The sequence below is a fragment of the Theropithecus gelada genome, chromosome 13 (assembly GCF_003255815.1).
Source record: "Theropithecus gelada isolate Dixy chromosome 13, Tgel_1.0, whole genome shotgun sequence".
NCBI lineage: Eukaryota > Metazoa > Chordata > Mammalia > Primates > Cercopithecidae > Theropithecus > Theropithecus gelada.
In genome coordinates this window covers 56821272-56842406 of record NC_037681.1, presented here as the reverse complement: position 1 = coordinate 56842406, position 21135 = coordinate 56821272, and the positions used below count along the sequence as shown (strand labels likewise).

The window sequence follows — 21135 nt, the reverse complement described above, 5'->3', positions numbered from 1 at the left end:
TTGAGAGCAGCTAGAGAAAAGTCAGAGCTACTCTGCATCTTCTACACTGAAGTCCCCCATCACGCCTCACAAACCCCGGTTCATTCCCGATGATCACTTCTTCCATGATGCCTTCTCTGACTAGAGGCAAAAGATAAACAGCTGGTGCTGTGTGTGTGTGTGTGGTGGTGGTGGTGGTGAGGGGTGTGAGTGGCAGTTTGTGAAATGACCATCAAATGTGGGGGAGTGGGCACAGAGGGAAGGCATTCCAGGTAAAGGAAAGAACACACTAAATTTATAAAAGCAAGAAAGAGTACGGTGTGTTTAGTTTAAACTAATAGGTGAGCCCACCAGAAGTATATTATGTACTGAGAGGAGGACTGGGGTTATTATGGGGGTACTGGCAGGAGTCATGGCCAGAGAGGGAGGTCAGGGCTGAGTAATAAGGGGCCTTGCATACCATACTAAGAAGCATCTTTACTTGTAAGCAACAGGAAAGTACATCTTAAACAAGTAATGTAGTCTTGCAATGGAGTCTTGCAACGGAGTGGTTATCTCGAGAAAACCCAATATTGTCATGAATTCCCTTTTTCTTGAATCATAAAGGTAGGTGGGATTAGTGTTAATGTTTTAAGCTGCAAGACACATTACAAGTCAAAAAATCAACAACAACTGCCTAGAACACCCTTCTCTCTTTCTCCATCTGGTGAACTCTGACTCATTCTTAAAGACTCAGTTCAAAAGTCAAATCTGACCATTCTCCAAATAGGAATTAGCATGTCTTTGCTCTGAGAACTTTGTGTTTTTTGCACACTTCTACTTCCAAAGCATACAACGCTTTAAACTACAATGACTTATACATACTTGCCTTCCTTTAGAATACATGCTCTTAGATATCAGAGACTATATTTTATTCCTGCTGAGCAGCCCAATGCCTGGCACTCAAACGCTCAAAATATTTGCTCCCTGAACAATCAAAGAACAGTATGGGGTTTTGATGCTAGGACTTCTGCTGCAGACTAAATGTCTATATAATTTAGTTAAAAGCATTCATTATTTACCCGTGCTGGGTACTGATGAGAATGAAATATATAGGGTGGGTCCTTGCCCTCAAAGAATCCACAATCTAAAGTCTTAGGAATTATCGTTAAAACTCTTCATGATCTAGCTATGGAAATCAAAGTCCCTGATCATATTATCATAAGAGCCATGACATGTTAACTTCCTTTCTTTTCAATCAAAAGCAAAGTCAGGAAAGAATAATTTACAAAGCACTTGTCTATATAATACATTCACAACAGACTGACCAAGGCCAAGAGAAACCAGCTGTCTCTACCTCCTGGGTTCTAATTAGCAATTAAATGTCTACCCAATATAACTCTGAATTCTCTGCAAACTGTGGCAACTACAATGATGAGGAAGCCAATAATACATATCCAATGTAAAGGTGTAAATGAAGAGTAAAATATATTCCGTGATTTGGGTTGCTTTTGGTATTTTCATCAGAGGTAGGGCTTTAACATTTTAGACTTGCTTATCAGCTATGTAAGTAATTTCACAAAGCATTTTTGCAGAGCTGTTCTGTTTGCATGTGCCATGATGATGACATAGCAAATGAGGGTAGGCAGAGACCTCTGAGTTTCAATATTATCATGCTGTGGATTCTGCTTTCAACTTTACTGAAAGGCTTATGGAATTCAGTTAAATTACTTTCTCTCAGTCCGACTCAGAGGGCCACATATACAGTGTCTGGTGATATCCATGACCACTCAGATTAAACTGGAAGCCACTGAGAACCTTGCTTGTTTTCGGGACTAAGACAAATATAAAATAAGGCTAGACACTAGGTCAAATTCATGGTGATACACAAAAAGCATAAGGCCCTAGTAGAGGAAACACAGCACTCATGCATCTGAAGTGAATTACTGACAAATCAAACACTCTACTAGGGGGACAGTTCATCCCCAATGGGCAAGGGCTTTACTTCTAGGAAAGCATATTTTCTTCAATCTGGGGATAGGTCCAATAATAACACGGAATTCCTAAAATTATTTTGTTTTAAAAACATCAGAGTTTAATATAGACTCTGACTTTTTTAGTCATGAGTTGACTCGCTCTTTTGGGCCAAAAATTACTGTGACAGAGGGCAACAGAATAGATGTTCTTTTCTTAGTTGAGAAAGATGAGCTTCAAATACACTTCCAAATTTTTTTCTGCGTGTGTTTAAAAACAGAGAGAATGCTACCACAATAGCATGTCAAGAGTCACGAATGTTTTAAATCTGTGCTATGCTAATGCATATTTTCCTTATTATATAACTTATTTACTCCCAAAAAGCAGCTGGAGAAATTATTCAAATTAAAGGGAACAACAACAACAAAAATGAACTGAATTATGGAAATTTGTCTACTAACAGACCAATCTTAAAAGAAAAAAACAAAAAACCCAAACTGTTAAGTGCCATCTTCTCTGAGACACTATCTTAGAACAGATGGACATGATAATCAATTACAAGACTCTTAATTTGATAAAGTCCTTTTGAAAATGCATATGCAGGGATAGTTAAAACTGGTTAGCTTGAGTAGGCATAATACAAGCAACTTAATTGCCTAGCACAATGGTAAAAGCACATGAATCTACACTAAATATTATTTGGTGGCCTAAAAACCTAACAGTGTCTCCAAGAAGAAAAAAAGAAGTGCTTTCTGAGCTCTGAACATGACCCTGACAGTTCCAAGTCACCCTCAGGAAGTTTCTGGCTTTGACACGTTTGTCGGGTTGGGTTGATGTGCCCTGTGTTGACAGCCCCTGACCCTTGTGTGATGCTTCCACCTTCCAACACCCTCCTAAAGACTTCAAACCGCAGAGTTATAGGCTGGAGCTCTGGAGATAAGAGTTGACAAACTCTGGAAGGCTCTACCACAGAAGGATAAGCACTTGAGCACACAGAGCACTAAAGGACTCTTGATGCTGCTGCTCGTTCCATTTCTCAGAAGGAGACAGTTGTTCCAGAGCAGAGGAATAAGAAAATCCCTCCTGTCCTACTGAGTTTTTAGGAGGGAAGGGAGGGATAAGAAAAAACTGTCATCTGTTGTTCCATGTGTATGTGCTTTTTGAGGTGCTTGATTTCTCAGTTTGGATTTAAAGCTGGCATATTATTGTATGGTTTTTCTTAAATTTGGTTTTCATTGTTTGGTAGAAAGACTGTCTATTAACTGATTCTTTCCTTGAAGGCAGATGACTGTGTGTGCATGTTGTATGTTTCCTTCTTATTACCTTCCAAAACTTGGGAGCCTTTCTGAAACTGGCATTGGTCATATCTGTAAGACGTTAAGATCCTTTAAGCACGTGCCACATTTCATTCACCACTATAGCCCACACCAAGCCCAGTGTTCTGCCTTCCACGAGGTCCTCAATGAGTATTTAATTATTAAATTGTTTTAACCGATTGGAGCATTTAAAAATCTGTACCTTGTTTTCACTCACTGTAGCTGTGTGGTTAGATTAATTTTGATTTAACTCAAGTGCTTCTGAAGGGAAAGGATAACCTGCCAAAGATTCCATTCGGCTGGCCTCATCTGGTATGAGTCAATTTCAGGCTGTGAATTCTGGAACCCCAGAAAACTTTTTCTAAATATCTCTCTCTATTCACAAGAAGCAGTGTGCTAGCAATCTGCTAAGATTCTATTATCATAATGCAAGACAGCACCAACAAAACGAATTTCCTTGAGAGCACAATTTCAAATCGAAGCAGCTCAGTGCAAATATTTAGATGTTATAGTGAAAGCAAAGGACACTGATGACCTTCACTCTGGTCATGGGCTGTATATTTGACATATTTTTCAGACACAATGGGACTATCATCCTTCCTTTTATCTTATTTCCTTTCCTGGAGTTACAGAGTCTGGAACTGTGATGATAGGACAGGATATGAGTGGGAAACTGCCTTCTACGGTTAATGTTTTATGGAAGAGAAATAAAACTGAGGTTCAAACAGGGAAAAAAGTCACTTTGAGTAGATCTTTTTTCATTTTAAGAGACATAGAAAGAAATGGTTCAATCATAAAGTTAGGAAAAGAGAATCTAAAACTTGTGCAAGAATATAATTCTGTGTGTGTATGCACAATTAAGTGTAAAATACAGAAAAGAGCAATTATGAATATGGAGAAGCTGAAGACAGAGAAGACACACACAGAGTCAGACCTCAGGGAAAGTGATGTGGCAACAGAAGGGGAGAAACAAGTGCAAATATGGGTCCAAGGGCCAGCAAGTAGCCATGCATGGGCTGATACAGTTTCACACAGGTGAGCCTGTGGGGGCACCAGGAACCATACACACATGGCCCTACCCAGCACATTTACCAAGGCAGGTTGATAGGCAGAGATATCGACATTCTATTAGAAAGCAGTTTAACAGTAAATCCTTCTCTTGTGGAGTCAGCCTTTGGCCAGATATTCTCTGCTTCTGCTATGTAGGGACTATCTATTTATAGATGTAAAGAAAAAAAAAGGGTAACTAGCAATAGTCAACTAACCACTGACCAAATAGGCAATCTGTTTTACTGAATTATTACTCAGCTTTCACAACCCCAGCAGTTCTGATTACCCTGGCTTAAATCATTACTCTAGTAGTTTATTTCATTTTGCTGTTTCTAACTTTTATTTTTTATTTTAAGAAAGTTAAAAAAAACCATAATTCTTTTATAACTTCCTTTGGACTTTCTCCCTTTCTTATCCCTAGGCAAGACATATATCTCTCCCATTATTTTCTGGGCTGTGAAATTTCCTAAAAATATTCTTTCCCTTTGTTTCCCAAGAGTCTCCTGTCGCTAGTGGCTTGGGTTCCTTCCCCTCTAAAGGTTTTTAGAAAGTGAAAGAATTTAGAGGTAGAAGTTACTTTTGAGACAATCAAATTGCTCCTCCCCTCCTTTCTCCGATTGGAAAACAGACCCAGGTAATGTGAAAGACTCACCCAAACTCATGCAGAAGTGGGCCTGGATTCTAGCTTTGAACACATGGTTCGTGCCCTTTCTGCACAGCAGCACCAGGTGATGTGCAGAGGACTATTCTTTAGCTACGGAATGGTTTACTCACAGGTATGCGTCTGCTTACAGACAATAACAAAGTGCACAACACAGAATGTTAGGGCTCCTGAGAAGCAGGGCTGGAGAGGGCCTGGTGGTGACTGAGCCCAGGGCCACAGGGGACAGTGCGGCTCAGTGGTATGTGCCACACAGACCAGCTCTGCTGATGCTCAACGGGTAGGACCCTTCCAGCTCCACGATGCTCCCTCTATGAAACAGAAGAGCGATACAGCCTGCCTCCTGTGTTGAGCTCTGTGATTCTGGCTTGTCAGTATTTCCAGTGAAACTGTACTTAGAATTTCACGTGTCCAACATATTCTACTACATTTTTTGGTGAAAACAGAAGTCACATATTAGTCAACATATTAGCTAACAGATAATCTAACATTTTTAATTACCTTGAAGCTAAGGAAAAAAAAAAACAGTCAAAAATACTTCTGAAGATTGATTTAAAAATAAAATAGGATTTTTGGTCTAGTGTCTCAGAACGCAAGAGATATACATGCTCCAGATATAGGTTCTGGAAGAGAATCAGGCCCTTTGGTCAGAGAGAGGCAGGAGCCAGGAGGGAGCTTGGGAATCTGGCTTTCTGAAATGCACACAACCCAGAAGAAACTCTATTTTAAGTTTCTGAACATTATAAACAATGACTTAATTTATTTCTACCTTAAAATAGCTGGATTGGACTTTCCTCAATAACTTTTAAGAAGGGCATATTTATAAAACAAATTGATAACAGAACTTTTAGAACAAAAAGTTTGGGACAAATTTCATAAAAATAAATTGAAAATAGGTGACTGTCAATAATATGGTAAGTTCATTCATCTTAATAAAAACATATAAAGTTACTTATCAAAAGGTGTAGGGTATTTAAAAAACTCGTGACTTATAGTGAAAGTGAGAAAGGTGGAGGTATTACTGTCTAGAGTTTTTAACTAGTTAATGTCTACCCTGTAAGCCTCTATCTGAAACACTGGTGAAAAATTACGGAGACAAAGTGAAGAGTCTGTAAAATTAGGTCCAAACATTGCAAAAAGCAAGGAGTGGGAAGTGCAGAGAAAACACTGTGGTCTTAGAACTCTCCATCTTCTTGAATGCCCAGTTGGGCTGAGGTCTGGGCTGGTGGACACCAGGAGAACATGGACTCTCAGATGTATAGTCCAGGCTGGATCCATCCTCCAAATGCATCTGCCTCTGGTGAATCCATTCTTCTCAGATAAGCTCAACCATTATAGAGGAGAACCTCTCTCTATTCAACATCTTTGCAAGTTTTGTTGTGTTTCAAAAATGGACCTGGTTTTATCAAGAGAGATTTTCTGGTATCCCAAAGCAGCATTCCCTTTTGTATGATGGGAGAAAACCCAGTTTAACCTAGGTTGTCACAGCACTCTTCAAGAAGCAGAAGGTTAAAAATAATGGTTGGCTAAATGGTACTTAAAGCTAAGGTGGTGGCTCAGAGGCTCTTAAACCATGTGTCTGCTCCTGGGTGGACTGCCAAATGGCAAGTGAAGAAAGAAGCAGAAAAAGAGCTGCTGAGGGGACAGGGGATTAACTATAATGCTGCCTGAATTTCACCTGAAGACCCAGAGCTCCAAGGCCAGAAGGGCATGAATTTTTGGAAAAGGTTCACGTATCTGCAACACGCCACCAAATTCCTGCAATCAGAAAATGAAATCTAAAGGGCATCTATCTTGGTTAAATGTAGATTAGGGTGGATTACAAATGGCCACAAATTCTTTGTGGCTTATCTCATCAAGAAGTGGAACCTACTTTCCTACCCTTTGAATAAGGGCTTGTCCTGGGACTTCCTTTGACCAACAGAACATGGCAGAAGTGTTGTGTAATTTCCAACTCTTGGTCTCCAAAGGCTTTGCAACTTCCTCTCCTGCTTCTTTTTTTTTTTTTTTTTTTTTTTTGAGACGGAGTCTCGCTGTGCCGCCCAGGCTGGAGTGCAATGGCCGGATCTCAGCTCACTGCAAGCTCCACCTCCCGGGTTCACGCCATTCTCCTGCCTCAGCCTCCTGAGTGCTGGGACTACAGGTGCCCGCCACCGCGCCCGGCTAGTTTTTTGTATTTTTTAGTAGAGACGGGGTTTCACCGTGTTAGCCGGGATGGTCTCGATCTCCTGACCTCGTGATCCGCCCGTCTCGGCCTCCCAAAGTGCTGGGATTACAGGCTTGAGCCACTGCGCCCGGCCCTCTCTCCTGCTTCTGACATCATGTAAGGAGAGGGGTCTTTCCAGCCATCCCAGCTGAGTTTCCAAACATGGGAGGGACATTCAGTCTCAGTCAACCTGCCAGCTGGCTACAGAAGAACTGCTCAGTCAACACACAGAATCAGGACAAAGAATAAATCTTTGTCATTTTCAGCTACTTCTTTCGGGGTGACTATTACACAGCAATGAATAACTGAAACACGTATGTGGTAGGCAGATAGAAATGTGCTGGTGAGATATAAATTCATATTCCCCGATATATTTCTTGGACTTAAAAACAACAAAACATTGTTATAGAAAAAGCTCCAGTGCAAAGAGCACAGGGTTTTCAATTAAAAAACCTGGATTGAAGCCTTGAACCTGCTCTGTCTCTTGTACCAAGGAAAATTTGTGATTTTCTGCAAGTCTCTTATTATCTCAATCTCCATTCTTATACCTATAAATTCCTCATAGAATTAAAGTGACAGTAAGATATGAATAGTGAAAATGCTTTATAAACAGCAAGGCATATTACCCATTTAAGCTGTGACTGGTATTGTTATCTATATGTCACTTAAAGACTATCTTGGTTTTTTCTTCCCTGCAAATAAATAATTTGCATTAATGTATCTGACTTGTAAGTTTCTGTTGTAAATTCTCTTATGCGCGGCAGCATCTGTATATGCACACACACGCAGACACTCACAAAGGGACTTTCAAGGACCACAAGGTGTCCTAAATTCCACAGATAGTCCCATTTTCCCTTTATGTCATTGTGTGGTGTTTAGGCCCACCCTCTCCTGAAAGGTAGAATGCACTGCCATATAACTCATATCATATCTTCATGCCAACAGAAGAAAAAAGGATAAAAAGAAACGGCGGGATGCCTGGAAATCTAAGCCAAGTTGAGGGAAGGAAGAATTAAATAATGGTTGAAAATTAATTATATCACACACAAGAATGATGTTTAAACAGGATGACGTTCAAGAGAAAAGACACAAAAGAGGTGAAAATGAAAGACGGACTGTTAAGACAGAAAGGCAGCAAGGAAATAAGGAACAGCCTATACTCACAAAGGCCAGAGGTAGAAGGGAAAACCAGTATTTGTCAGGGATAGAAGTGGAAAGTGATACCCATGTATGGTAAGAACATCTAGAGAGTAGTGTCTGTCACTTGTAAGAACTCAATTCGTGTTTAATGAATGGATGAATGAATCAACTGAAAACATACAATTCAAGAGAAAACTAACAAATCAAGCTCACACAGAAATGGGGCAGTTAGGGGTCGGAATGGGTGAAATAGTCTCATAGGGAAGGGCAACTCCATTTGGATGGGAATGAAGGAGGGAGGAATGTATTCTTCAAGACAGGGGAGAAAAGTCCATAAACACACTTTCTAGCCCGTGAAAGTACAATAAATTCTTACAAAAAGGGAGTTGTTACTTTCACTGAAGGTAATTCTTTACAGCTAAAGTTTCAGATATTTTACCTTATTATGTCCTAAAATGTAAAGGGCTTTCTCCCCTGATTTCTCCACATAATCAGCTTTGCTCTCAAATGGCTCTAACTTCTTAACAATGCTCTAAAAGTATGCTGGTAAAAGTCAAATAATCATAATATGATCTTCTATGTTCTATAATGTTCTTCTTCATGCCTAAAAATCGTGCTCTTAAAGAGCGGACATTTAACATGGCTCACACACAGGAATAAAGTTATGTAGTTTTTCTCTTAAAATACTACCACTATGACTACATGTTAGGCTTTTGTTTTTCATTTTCATGTGATTATTTGGGTTGTTATTCTCTAATCGATGTACAACCTATCACCCCATCGCCCTCCGCAGGAATCCACTGAATATGTTAAACTAGGCTGAATGGGTCTAAGCCACAGCTTGAGTATATTCTGCATTTACCGACTCATTCAGCACTAATGCATACAGAAGAAAAGAAAAGATGACACAATTCCTGACCTTTAGGAATATCATATAGCTGATGAGACAAGACTTCACGCATGCGACAATTCAATAACAATGTATGAAAGTCGATAATTAATTGACAGCATAGGAAAGGATATGTGGGAAGTTTCTAGGCAGTGGGACACGTGTTGGTTGAAGCATGAATACTTCGTGGACAGAGAAAAATTTAATTAGAGTCCTGCTGGATGAGGAATATGAGAAGAGATGGAATGGAGAGAGAAAGGCATCCCATGCTGTGAGAGATGAGTGCTGTGCTTGGAATGGAGGGTTTCTACAGGATTGAGGAGGACCGCACCATACAGACGGGGACTGGGGGAAAAGTGCAAGGGTTTGAAAATGAGACAGGGAGCAGTATGACAACCCAATGGCAGAAAGATAACTAGAAACTAAAACTATTCATTCTTTTTCTTTTCTTCCACATATAAATCATCTTGGCTAAGAGAGGGCCTGTTTGTTAATCCATTCATTCACCCATAGATGTGGGCTGACATATTATGTTTAGGTACAAGAGGCTACAAAATACTCCCTTTCTTTGAGAATCACACAGGACAGGAGAGACAGACAAAAAAAATCAGTGTGTTCAATGTGTGATGAAAAGTGCTAGGATAAAAAGATACATGGGGGATGGATGACAAAGGAGCAGAGAGGGCACTTAAGTCATCTTCAGGGGCCAAAGAGTGACAACACTTCAATGAGCAAGAAATGCAGTCTTGAAGGAGAGGCAGAAGCTGCCTACATGTACACAGAAGGGCAAGGGAGCCCAGGAAGAGGTAGTGGCAATCGCAAAGGCAGAGGGCTTGTGAGAGAGCTGGGGGAGGAGACCCTGTTCAAAGGGAACAAATGAGCAGGGGATGAGTATGGGTCACTGATGATCTGACATACAGGAAACTAAAGAGCTGTGAGAACCTATCTCTTCTCTGCAAATAATTTACAGTGGGATGTTGAATGACTTCCTTCTCTATGTTTTCGATGTGTTGATTACAGACAAATTTAACTCTGGCCATTCTTCGCTTTTGAATGCCAAAGTCAAAATTATGTCAATACAGTAATAATCATCTTCAAGTTTTATTTACTAGACTCACAGAAGCTTGAGGATAAAACGGAAGGCATCTAGTTCAACCTCCTTTCCAACCTAATATAATTCTTGTAAGCATTCCGGGCAGGTGGCCATCCAGACGGAAAGAAATCTATCCAGCTCCAAGGAGCTCTGTCTGCCTCAGGAAGCAGCCAATTCACTACAGAACATCACTAGTTGTGGGAAAGTTCCTTTTTAAATTGAGACTAAATATACCTTCCTGTAGCTTCTACCAATTTCAACCCCCTAGAGTGACTGAAAAAATAGCGGACCATGACTCCTATGTGCAGAGGATGCTATGTGACATTTATAATAGTGAACTGAGAATTGTCCATTTTCCTCACTAAAGGACTTCCTCGTTAACAACTGGCTTAGTTTTGATTAATTAGGTTCTCCAATATAATGTACCATCTTCCTTTTCAGGAAGACCCTGAAGGGACATCTGTTACTGTTAGTGATGCTCCATTTATCTCCTTCACTGATCAGTAGTAATACCTTATGTTTGCAAAATATTTCAACCCTTCCTAAGCATCTGCACATAAATTATCACATTCTAATGTCATAGGAAGGTTGCTGCACCAATGTATGTTATCTTCACAAAAATCTTTGCATCTGTTTTATGATACAGTATAAAGGACAGGTCTTAGAGAATCCTAGGTTTGACAGAACACAGGCTAGGAGATACCAAGGATCTAACTTATTTTATGAGAATAAAGAAGGAAAAAGTAATTATCAGAACAAATTCTGGATGTCTCTTCAATTATGGACAAATAACTGATACTTACCTTACCTATGGACCACATATACTCCTATCTTATCAAACCATTTGCATAATCACAGGTACTCATGCAACAAACCTAGAAGCTAAATGCCTGGCACTGGGACTGAGGAAGAAGAGGTTGGAAATTGAGTTAAATAGGGCACAGTTTTAACTCTTCTTATTAAATGTAGAACGAAAGCTGAAAAACATGAGATGACTTAGTCATAAAGATGGCTTGTTGACCTGCAAAAGATGGAAGGGAGGTCATGGCAGAGAAGAGGGGTGAGTGGGGGGGAGGGAAACAGACCGTAAACCCTACACTTCCAAGAACAGTCTTCCCCAAAGCCAAGTACGAAGGCACAGCTCTATGGTGGTGCTTCGTAGACTATAAAGGACAGGACCCAGAGATCCTCATGTTCTAGAGAAAAACCAGTTCTAGGGGGCTAAGTGCATGCCCTGCTACTAGGGTTAAAATGACAGTGGCTCCTCCCACCAGTCAAGCCAAAGAGAGATGTGTTTGTTACTCCAGACAGCACTGTAAGAATGAAGACTCCTCTGGGCCTCAGAAAGAAATGGGTCTGGGCAGCCGTGTGACTCCAAACATCAAGGGTCCCTGTGGAGTGGTGCTATGAAGCGTGCAATGTTTCATCACACTGAACATGTTGTTTAAGCACCTATAAGATTCACTGCAGAGGATCAAAAGATGTGCCTACTCTTGACAGACACCTCACTGCCTGCCTCCCTATCTACATACAGAGGGGCATATTTGCTTATATAGGTCCCAGTCCTCGAAAGTGTACAGGCACCCTTATAGAAAGAATCTATAAGTGTTAATGACTTAACCTGATGACACCTGGTTTTGATCTGAGGAAAGATATATGTAAATACCAAGTAATGCAAACAGTTCAGTGATTTCTTCCAGAGAAACAGGAAAGGACTAGGTTTCTCATGGGAAAACAAACTGCATGCTCAAAATGTACCTTAGATGATGCTAACAAACGAGGAGAAAAAACTTGACAAACTAATGGCAAACTAACCTTGTTGGCAAAGTACAGCAACCATCTGCGGTGAGTCTGACTTGAGTTTCGTAGCTATCCAGGGGACACGCCGTCTGCTGAACAGGAGGGCATTCCACAGTCCTGCAGTCCACGCCGAAAACTGAAAGGGGGCAAACAGAGAGGCACCGTTTATTGTTACATTTACTTGCTTTTGGAGTCCCTAAATGAAATACTAGCTCTTGACAAATTTCCAAAGTCTCCTTGCTTCCAGAAGCCCAGTCCTAGTGTCGGCATATTATTCCAGTTACTGTTACAGAACTGCAATATTCCTCAAATTTTCTGTGTAAGGAAAGAGGTGGGGATGAGATATTTAAGAGTTACAATGAAGACAGAGAAAGAATTAAACCAGCAGTGGTTACATGGATGGTGACAGTTAGCCAGAGGCATTTCTGATTGACAGAATAGTTCAAGAGATGGACAAGGGATCACTTTGCTTGGAGTGTTTATCTAGCAGTCTAAAAAAGAGAAAGAAAAAGAAAAACCCAAACGAAAAAACAACTGGCCGATGATTAGAAACTTGCGAAGAGGAAATCACTATAACTCAGAAGTGTTCACAGACCACATCGGAAATGCTGCCACAAGAGCAAGGATGTTAGAAATAATATAAAGCAAGAGACAGCTGGGACACAACAGTACATCAAATGTTGGCAAAGAGGGTGAGTAAACAGTCAAAGATGACTTGGCACATGCTATAAAGTAAAGAGGGCAGATGTGGGGGGGAGTTGGCAAAGAGAAAGATTGGGGCTGAGTGTTGCATTATGAAACTTCTGGCATTTTGATGCATGTATCCATCTAAAAATAACTTTCTGTTTTATGTATGATGATTGTTTTTAAATGTAATAATTCAAAGTGGCAGATATAGCTGCAAATAAGGTCTCTGACCTTCTCTGGGGAAATGAAGCAGATTGCCATAGTACCATAAATTTTAACCCTACCTCCCCAGTCAAGCATACTTTGAAGGAAAAAAAGAAGAAAAGAGGAAAAGACACGCTCACTACCTGAAGGTGCTTATGTACCTAGTGGATGATCACTCTGGTTCTCTGACTACAAGGCCAGAAGTCAAGCTGCCATTAGCCCAAAGTGGCAGATTCAGAGGACACCGGTGAGAAGGCCCATCTTCATGTGGAAGGAGAGGCCAGGGGTGGCTGAGGAGGGATCTGCTACCCTCTGATGCAAAGGAACGAGGCTGCTGAGACAGAGCTCGTGCATACCTGGTTTGCACTCATAGAGGTCACAGCACTCTCCCGGCTTCCCTGAGGCTTTTGACACTAGTATGTTCAGGTTTCCCGGCTGGCAGACTTTGCGCAGACAGCCTGCGGGGTTGCACACGCAGCGGCTGGGTAAGGGACAGCACTCCCCAGGAGGAGCATAACCCTCGATCAGAACAGAATCTTCAGGACAACGTGGAGAGAACTGGACTTCACAGCGGGCCTTGGAGCAATCTGGCTTCTCTTCTAAATGGGAGAGAAAGAATTTAGCTTATGCCCAGGGCAGTGTGGGGCACTTTCAACAGAAGAACAGACAGTCCTGATGATCTATTTAAGTAGCCAAAGAGGAGTGTAGGGAAAGAAATTCAGTGTAAACCTTCAAACTTAGTTTAACTAACAATGAAAACCTCACCCAAGATCTGCCCATGACACCAAAATATGAGCCTGAAATTCCCTTCTTCTCCGTCTTCCTACCCACTTGTGTTAAACAATGAACATCTAGAGCAATGACCAAAATGAAGAAAGGCGAAGGGAAGACGCACCCACGGCGTGGAGAATCTGAAAACTGGACCCATTCTTTGACTAACTGAAAGGTCTTTGAATTCAAAAGAGTTTTAAAGGCTATTCTTTGAAAACAGTGTACCTTAAAACACAAGCAAATCATGGCCACTTCAGAAACTGGAGACAATGTGTATGACAATCAACATGGAGGAACTCTACCTGCACACTCTGAGTTTCAGTGGCATTCTATTAAGAGTCTGTGACATTATGATGTGGCAGCTAAGCAAGATGGATAATGAGTCAAATTTCCGTGTAATTTCCTGAAATGGCACCTGATGTGTTTCTATCTCTAGCAAAGCTCCATCAAACACACCTTATTCCCCTCTCCCTAATATTATCTGCTGACCCATTGCTGTATCTCAATTTTAGAGACGGGAAAAATAAAACAAGGTGGGTTTACTCAGATTTCACAGCGGGGGAGCAAAGTCCTGGCTTCTGGAACCCCAGTCCACAGTTTAGCTTCCTGGGTTCACTTTTAAGAGACCTATACGAACATAAGGCCCTTGAGGAAAAGATGGAAACAGACTAAAAGACATCATCACAGCCCATGACCTTTGGTGGGAGACGGGGAGTTCAGGAGCCATTAGGTGAAACTGATGCCAGTTAGTACCAGGCAATGTTTCCGTAAGTGTTCATTGGTCTTCCTAAAGTAAAACCCAAACAGAGAATTGTGTAGTAGGATAAGACCCAAAAGGTTACCTAGTTTAGTTTCCTCATTTTGTAGATAAAGAACCTGAGGCCCCAGAGCTTAAGTGACCTGGCTAAGGTCATTGGTAAACTTAAAGAATCCAGGTCTCCTCATTACAGTCCACTCAGGTCTTGATATCATAGCAGTGGATCTCTTTCTAAAACCATGCCTGTTCCTCTAGTCATTTTCTACCTTGTTGTATCTTTCCTCTTCCTTATCTATTTCTTGTCTACTTAAGACATAATATAGGAGACCCTTCATACTTACAGTTCTAGTAAATTCACTGAAACACTGACAGAGAACCAGCTTGGGATATGTCAGTAAAGAGGAGAGACACAGGTCCCTGCCCTCATTAGTTGATACGGTAGTGGAGGATGACAGAACATAAGTAACAAACATTATAAAGAAGCAAATTATATAGTAGTAAAGGGTGATATGTGCTATGAGGGGAAAACAAGAACAGAGTAAGAGGGAATTGGAATGCTTAGAAGAAGGGGGTAGCAGTTACAACGTGGTGAAAATGGATGGGCATGACTGAGAAGTTCATGGCTGAACAAAGACTTGGAGGAGTGAGGGGACGAGCCATGGAGATACTTGGGAGAAGAGCATCCCAGCAGAAGGAACTGCTGACGCAGGCTTATATGTCCCAGGAAGAGTAAGAACGTCAGTGTGGCTGAGGCACAGCAAGTGAGAGGAGAAACAGGAGATGAGGCTGGATGAGCAGCAGGGGTACCTGGTTACCTGGTCATTTAGAACCCTTATGCCATTTTCAAGACTGTAGTGTTCACTAGGAGACAAATTAGAGCTTTGATTATATAGAAAGAGGAAGAGAATAATTCAGAAAAACAGGTCTTAGAAAGGTCGTCTTAGAAAGATAGGACTTTGGGAACTTGGGCAACAACAGGAAGGTGCACAATATCTGGGGAGGAAGGAGACGTGGGAGGAGGTTAGAAAGGCACTTGGCAAGAAAGAATATGGAAGAAGACAGATGCTAGCACTATTTACCACAGCTAGGTACAGGGTGTGCTGGAGAAGGAGATGAAATGGGTTGAGTCTTAATGCTGCCTTCCTTCTGCCACCTACCTCATGACTACACTTAATTTTCCTGTTGGAGAGAAGACTACTTCATGGCACTTGTGCCTCACTCAGGGGAAACATTCATTTGCAGGCCTCTACCCTCCCTGTGGCTACCGCCCACATGCCAATATCCAATAAGCAGCTTAAAGCAGAATGGAAAATAAAACAGCCTGTGTCCTAAAAGCAGACTTCATTAACACACATGCCATGTGCTCATGTCACAATAACCCCAGAAGATGAGTTATTATTTGCTCCATTTTACAGATGATGAAACTGAGATTCAGATTTATTTGCCCAAGGTCACACAGCTAGTAAATAGTGATGTGAAACTTGGTCCATCTGGTTCCGGCTATGCTCCTCTGTAATAATATGCCTCCTGTCTCAGGAATCACTACTGTGATCCTGAGAAATCAGCTGATTTCTCTGGACACAGCTCCTTCCCTATCAGAAATGTGGTTTTTGTTAAAGCTACCAGGTTAGCTGCATCCCTGCTCCCTCTTACCCAGTCTTATCTCATTGCGTGTCTCATGGGAGCTACAGCCTATATGCCACAAGTGCTTGGGTCAAACAGGAGTCTCAGAGAATCCATCTAGCCCACTTTCATAGTATAACCCCCCAAGGAACTGCCGTGAAAACAGGACATGATAACTAATAAGGAATTCCACTCTCAGAGCCCTGTCAGTATGGAGGAGAATAAATCAAAGAGCTGAGGAGGAGAAGGTGAATCTTGAATGTATGTGGATTAAGCTGGAGCTTGTAAAATGCATTTGGTAGACCGCTTATCTGGCAAACACATTGTTTTATAATTAAGAAAAGCTTTGTGACTTTGATTGCAAATAGCACTTAATTCCTACTCTTGTTAATTTGCTGTCATTAACATATTCTTATCATATTCTATTACATTTTTATTTTATAAAATATTTAGTATGTAATAATCAGAATTTTGAAACATATGCTTTGATCAAACATTTCCATTAAAACCCAACATATTAGTTCTTACTGTTATCACATTTTTTTTTTTTTTTGAGATGGAGTCTTGCTCTGTCGCCAGGCTGGAGTGCAGTGGTGCAATCTCAGCTCACTGCAACCTCCACCTCCTGGGTTCAAGCAATTCTTCTGTCTCAGCCTCCTGAGTAGCTGGGACTACAGGCACGCGCCACCAAGTCCAGCTAATTTTTGTATTTTTAGTAGAGATGGGGTTTCACCATGTTGGCCGGGCTGGTCTCGATCCCCTGATGTTGTGATCTGCCTGCCTCAGCCTCCCAAAGTGCTGGGACTGATTACCGGAGTGAGCCGCCGCGCCCGGCCGGTTATCCCACTCTTTAAGTTCTTTTTGACAGCCCCAACATTGTCACCTCTTCACGTGTGTTTTGTGGTTCAAGCCTGAAGAGATGGATTTATTTCTTAAGAGCTGCCTTTGTAATAAAAGCAGAATAGGGTAGGCTACCAAAGACACAGTCGTCGATCAGAGTTTGACAGCCAGCAGGGATGTAAGAATGTTAAAAATGCAGGTTAAATCTTATTAAATGCTTTTCAATTTTTCTCAAGATGATCACACTGGCTTTCTCTTTAGTTTATTAATATAATCAGTTGGATTTTAAATCATCCTTGTGTTCTAAGAATAAGCTCTGTTTTTAAAGATCTTGTTGGATTTGACTTCCTAACATTTTAAGATTTTTAAATTTATAAACTTGAGTTGTTCATCTTTAGTTCTCTCTATGATGGCCTTATCCAATTTTAGTTTCAAAGTTACACTAACTCTTTTTTTTTTTTTTTGGGACGAAGTCTCACTCTGTTGCCCAGGCTGGAATGCAGTGGCGCAATCTCGGCTCATTGCAAGCTCCACCTCCCGGGTTCACGCCATTCTCCTGCCTCAGCCTCCCAAGTAGCTGGGCCTACGAGCGCTCACCACCATGCCTGGCTAATTTTTTGTATTTTTAGTAGAGATGTGGTTTCACCGTGTTAGCCACTTGTGATCCGCCCGCCTCAGCCTCCGAAAGGGCTGGGATTACATGCATGATCACCATGCCCGGCCTACACTAACTCTTTTAATGAGCTGTTTAGCATTCTACCTGTTTCTCTGCTGTAAAACCATTCAAATAACACAGGAATTATCTATTCCTTGATGTTTTCATACAACTCACCTGTGAAATTATCTGAACTCAGTATGTTTTTTGAAGGGGGAGGGGGCAGATTTCTTCTTTGGTTATTATTCAGGTGTCCTACCTATTTTAGAATTATTATTCCTGGCCGGGCGCGGTGGCTCAAGCCTGTAATCCCAGCACTTTGGGAGGCCGAGACGGGCGGATCACGAGGTCAGGAGATCGAGACCATCCTGGCTAACACGGTGAAACCCCGTCTCTACTAAAAAATACAAAAAACTAGCCGGGCGAGGTGGCGGGCGCCTGTAGTCCCGGCTACTCGGGAGGCTGAGGCAGGAGAATGGCATAAACCCGGGAGGCGGAGCTTGCAGTGAGCTGAGATCCGGCCACTGTACTCCAGCCTGGGCGACAGAGCGAGACTCCGTCTCAAAAAAAAAAAAAAAAAAAAAAAAAAAAGAATTATTATTCCTAACTTGCATTTTAGCAAAAAGTATATAATCCATCTAGATTTTCAAGTTCATTTCATACTTTATTGACCAAGCTTTCTTTATTGTACTTTATGCCAGTCCTTTTAAGTTTCTGAATCTCTTACTTCTTTATCTTTCAGATGATTTTGTTAGTTTTCCTCTAGTGTTTTAAGATTAATGCTCGGTTCATTTCTATTTGGCCGACTTATAACAAACACATTTCTTATAGTTATTATACAAACAATTTTAATTATGCTTTGAATACTTCAATCAAATATTGCTTTGGTTATCTTCTGATTTTTCATATGTATTGTTTTCAATGTGACTTGCTGCTAAGTAATTTATATGTCTCCTTTTTAAAGACTTTTTAGAAGAGTGATATTAAATTTCTGCATAGGTAGATTTGGGGGAGCTTTCTTTTTTAATTTATAGTGTTACTGCCTGGTTGCCAGAGAATGTAGGCTGTACAATTCCCTACTTTTGTTAACTTCCTGAGTTTTGTATGTTTTTGGTTTTTGGCACATGTGTGTATGTATGTGTGGCCTCATAACCAATTTAAAAATAGACGGGTATTTGAAAAGAACATATATCCTCTGTTTATTACATATAATCTTGCATATTTATTAAATCAAGCTTAATTATGACATTCTGATTACCTATACCTCACATTTTTTATCTGATTTCCAAGAGGGATCTGTAAAATCTACTACAAGCCAGTAACTTCTCTTCAAATTTCCAGAACTTACTTTAATTTTTCAAAGCTATGTTTTTAACTTCATGACTAGCAGGCATAAGATTCAAGCCTTCAAATTGTGAAGTTATGCTTTCAAATAATTTAGATTTCCAAAGTCTCCATCTTTCTTACTTTGTAATTAACATTCCTTTTTCTCTTCTTTCAACCCTCTATTCCCCTTTCAATAAATTACCTAGAATCCCTACTCACCCCGCATCTTCCTCTGCCCCGAACCAGTCACCAGTTTGTCACTTAAATGTAATACAAGTACCATAACATCAGGAACTGTTTTTCTGAAACCCTTTTTTTTCAGACTTTTTCTATAAATTCTCCCATTAGATTTTATTTATTCTTCTCTGTCTCTATTCCAAGTTTCTTCCATGGAGAAAACAAGGATAAAACTACAGCCACTCCATCAATTAGAAGGTTTTTCTGACAGTACTTCTAAATTTTTAATTTTACCTATTTGAAAAGAAGTCGCTCCTGACTCTTTCCCTATGGTGTCTAATAGATCTATATGTAATACTTAAACTAACTTTTATGTCTGGTTTCACTGACAATGCTGCAACAGACATTTAAAAAAAAAAAAAAAAAAGCCTGCCCAGATACAGAAAGACCAAAGTGACAACATCATTTGCAACAGAAATAATTATGGAAAAATAACCTGGTTTCATCATCTTAATAATCTTTAAGAAGTTAGTATTAAAATATTGACAGGCTCACCCAATATAAAGTGATTTTTACCATAACCCTGGAAAGTTTCTATCAATCCTAGTCACTTTAATGTGTATAACTGGATCTTGGCCATTGTTAGGCCCTCTTCAGGTCGATATGTCAAGAAAGTGTAGGTTGGTGCAAAAGCAGTTGTGGTTTTTGCCACTGAAAGTAATGACAAAGACTGCCATTACTTTTGCACCAACCTAACACAATCATGATCTACAAGAAGCAAATGCATGCAAGAGTTTCTGCTTAAATGCAGATTTAAATAAAACACAAAGGCAAATGAAAAACTACTCGTGGTAAGAGGAAAAAAAAGAAGATAAAAATTATATTGACAGATTACCATTGTTTCTATTTAAATTTTGTAGAGTCCCATACATCTGACACTGAAAACTTCTATTTCAAAATCTCTTCATATTCTCTTTCTCTCTCCCTCTCTGTCTCTCTCACACACACACACACCTCCACACACTCATGTGGGATACACAGCTATCCTGAGACAATCCTTGGGCGGTTCAAACTACTTTGGGGAATTCGAAGGACCCCAAATTTGGATTACATTTCATAACAGGGAATTCAGTATGTAGAACACAAAGTCAAGCGAAGAGTCTGGGGTCACTGTTTTTCCCACACCTCCCTCTGATGTCTTTTATAATCTAAAGCCCTGGAGTAGCTGTGGTATCAGCCTAGAGTATCATGGGGGCCCTCGGTCACTCGGTAGCACAGGGAGACCAACCTTGAGAATTACGATTCTGGAGAAGACAGGCAATCAAGAGCTACACAGCACAGTGCCGGGCGGTGATAAAGGCTTTGTAGCATGTTCAGTGATATGGGTGCCATGTGTCAGCCAGGTCAGTGAAGGAAGGTATCTCTGACATGGGCATCGGAACAGAGGCTTGCATGAAAGAAGGGAGAAAGCACACAAAAAACAAAGCAAGAGTGTTCCAGACACAGGGAATGGCAAAAATGATGGCTCTAAAACAAGAAGAAAGGGCCTACTCTTTTAAGTGGAAAAACAGACTTCACGATTATTAAGAAGGAATCTAAACTGATACAATTAATAGGCAGAAAATACCAATAAAGACTCAACAAGAAAAATGTTTTGATGCATAATGCTTCTTCTTCTTCTTCTTTTTTTTTTTTTTTTGAGACAGAGTCTCGCTCTGTCACCCAGGCTGGAGTGCAGTGGCCGGATCTCAGCTCACTGCAAGCTCTACCTCCCGGGTTCATGCCATTCTCCTGCCTCAGCCTCCCGAGTAGCTGGGACTACAGGCGCCCGCCACCTCGCCCGGCTAGTTTTTTGTATTTTTTTTAGTAGAGACGGGGTTTCACCGTGTTAGCCAGGATGGTCTCGATCTCCTGACCTCGTGATCCGCCCGTCTCGGCCTCCCAAAGTGCTGGGATTACAGGCTTGAGCCACCGCGCCCGGCCGATAATGCTTCTTATTAAGCATTAA

General features: G+C 40.9%; 1 protein-coding gene across 3 annotated transcripts in view; it reads right to left on the bottom strand.

Moving 5' to 3' along the window:
• Nucleotides 1–21135, bottom strand: part of CRIM1 (cysteine rich transmembrane BMP regulator 1) — a 196600-nt gene that overhangs the window by 96083 nt on the left and 79382 nt on the right. For all 3 annotated transcript variants that reach the window (XM_025405783.1, XM_025405785.1, XM_025405784.1), the window contains 2 exons: nucleotides 13335–13577; nucleotides 12103–12223 (listed from right to left, as the gene is read on the bottom strand). In XM_025405783.1, the coding sequence (XP_025261568.1) occupies nucleotides 12103–12223; nucleotides 13335–13577 (364 nt within the window). The remainder of the gene's footprint in view (nucleotides 1–12102; nucleotides 12224–13334; nucleotides 13578–21135) is intronic.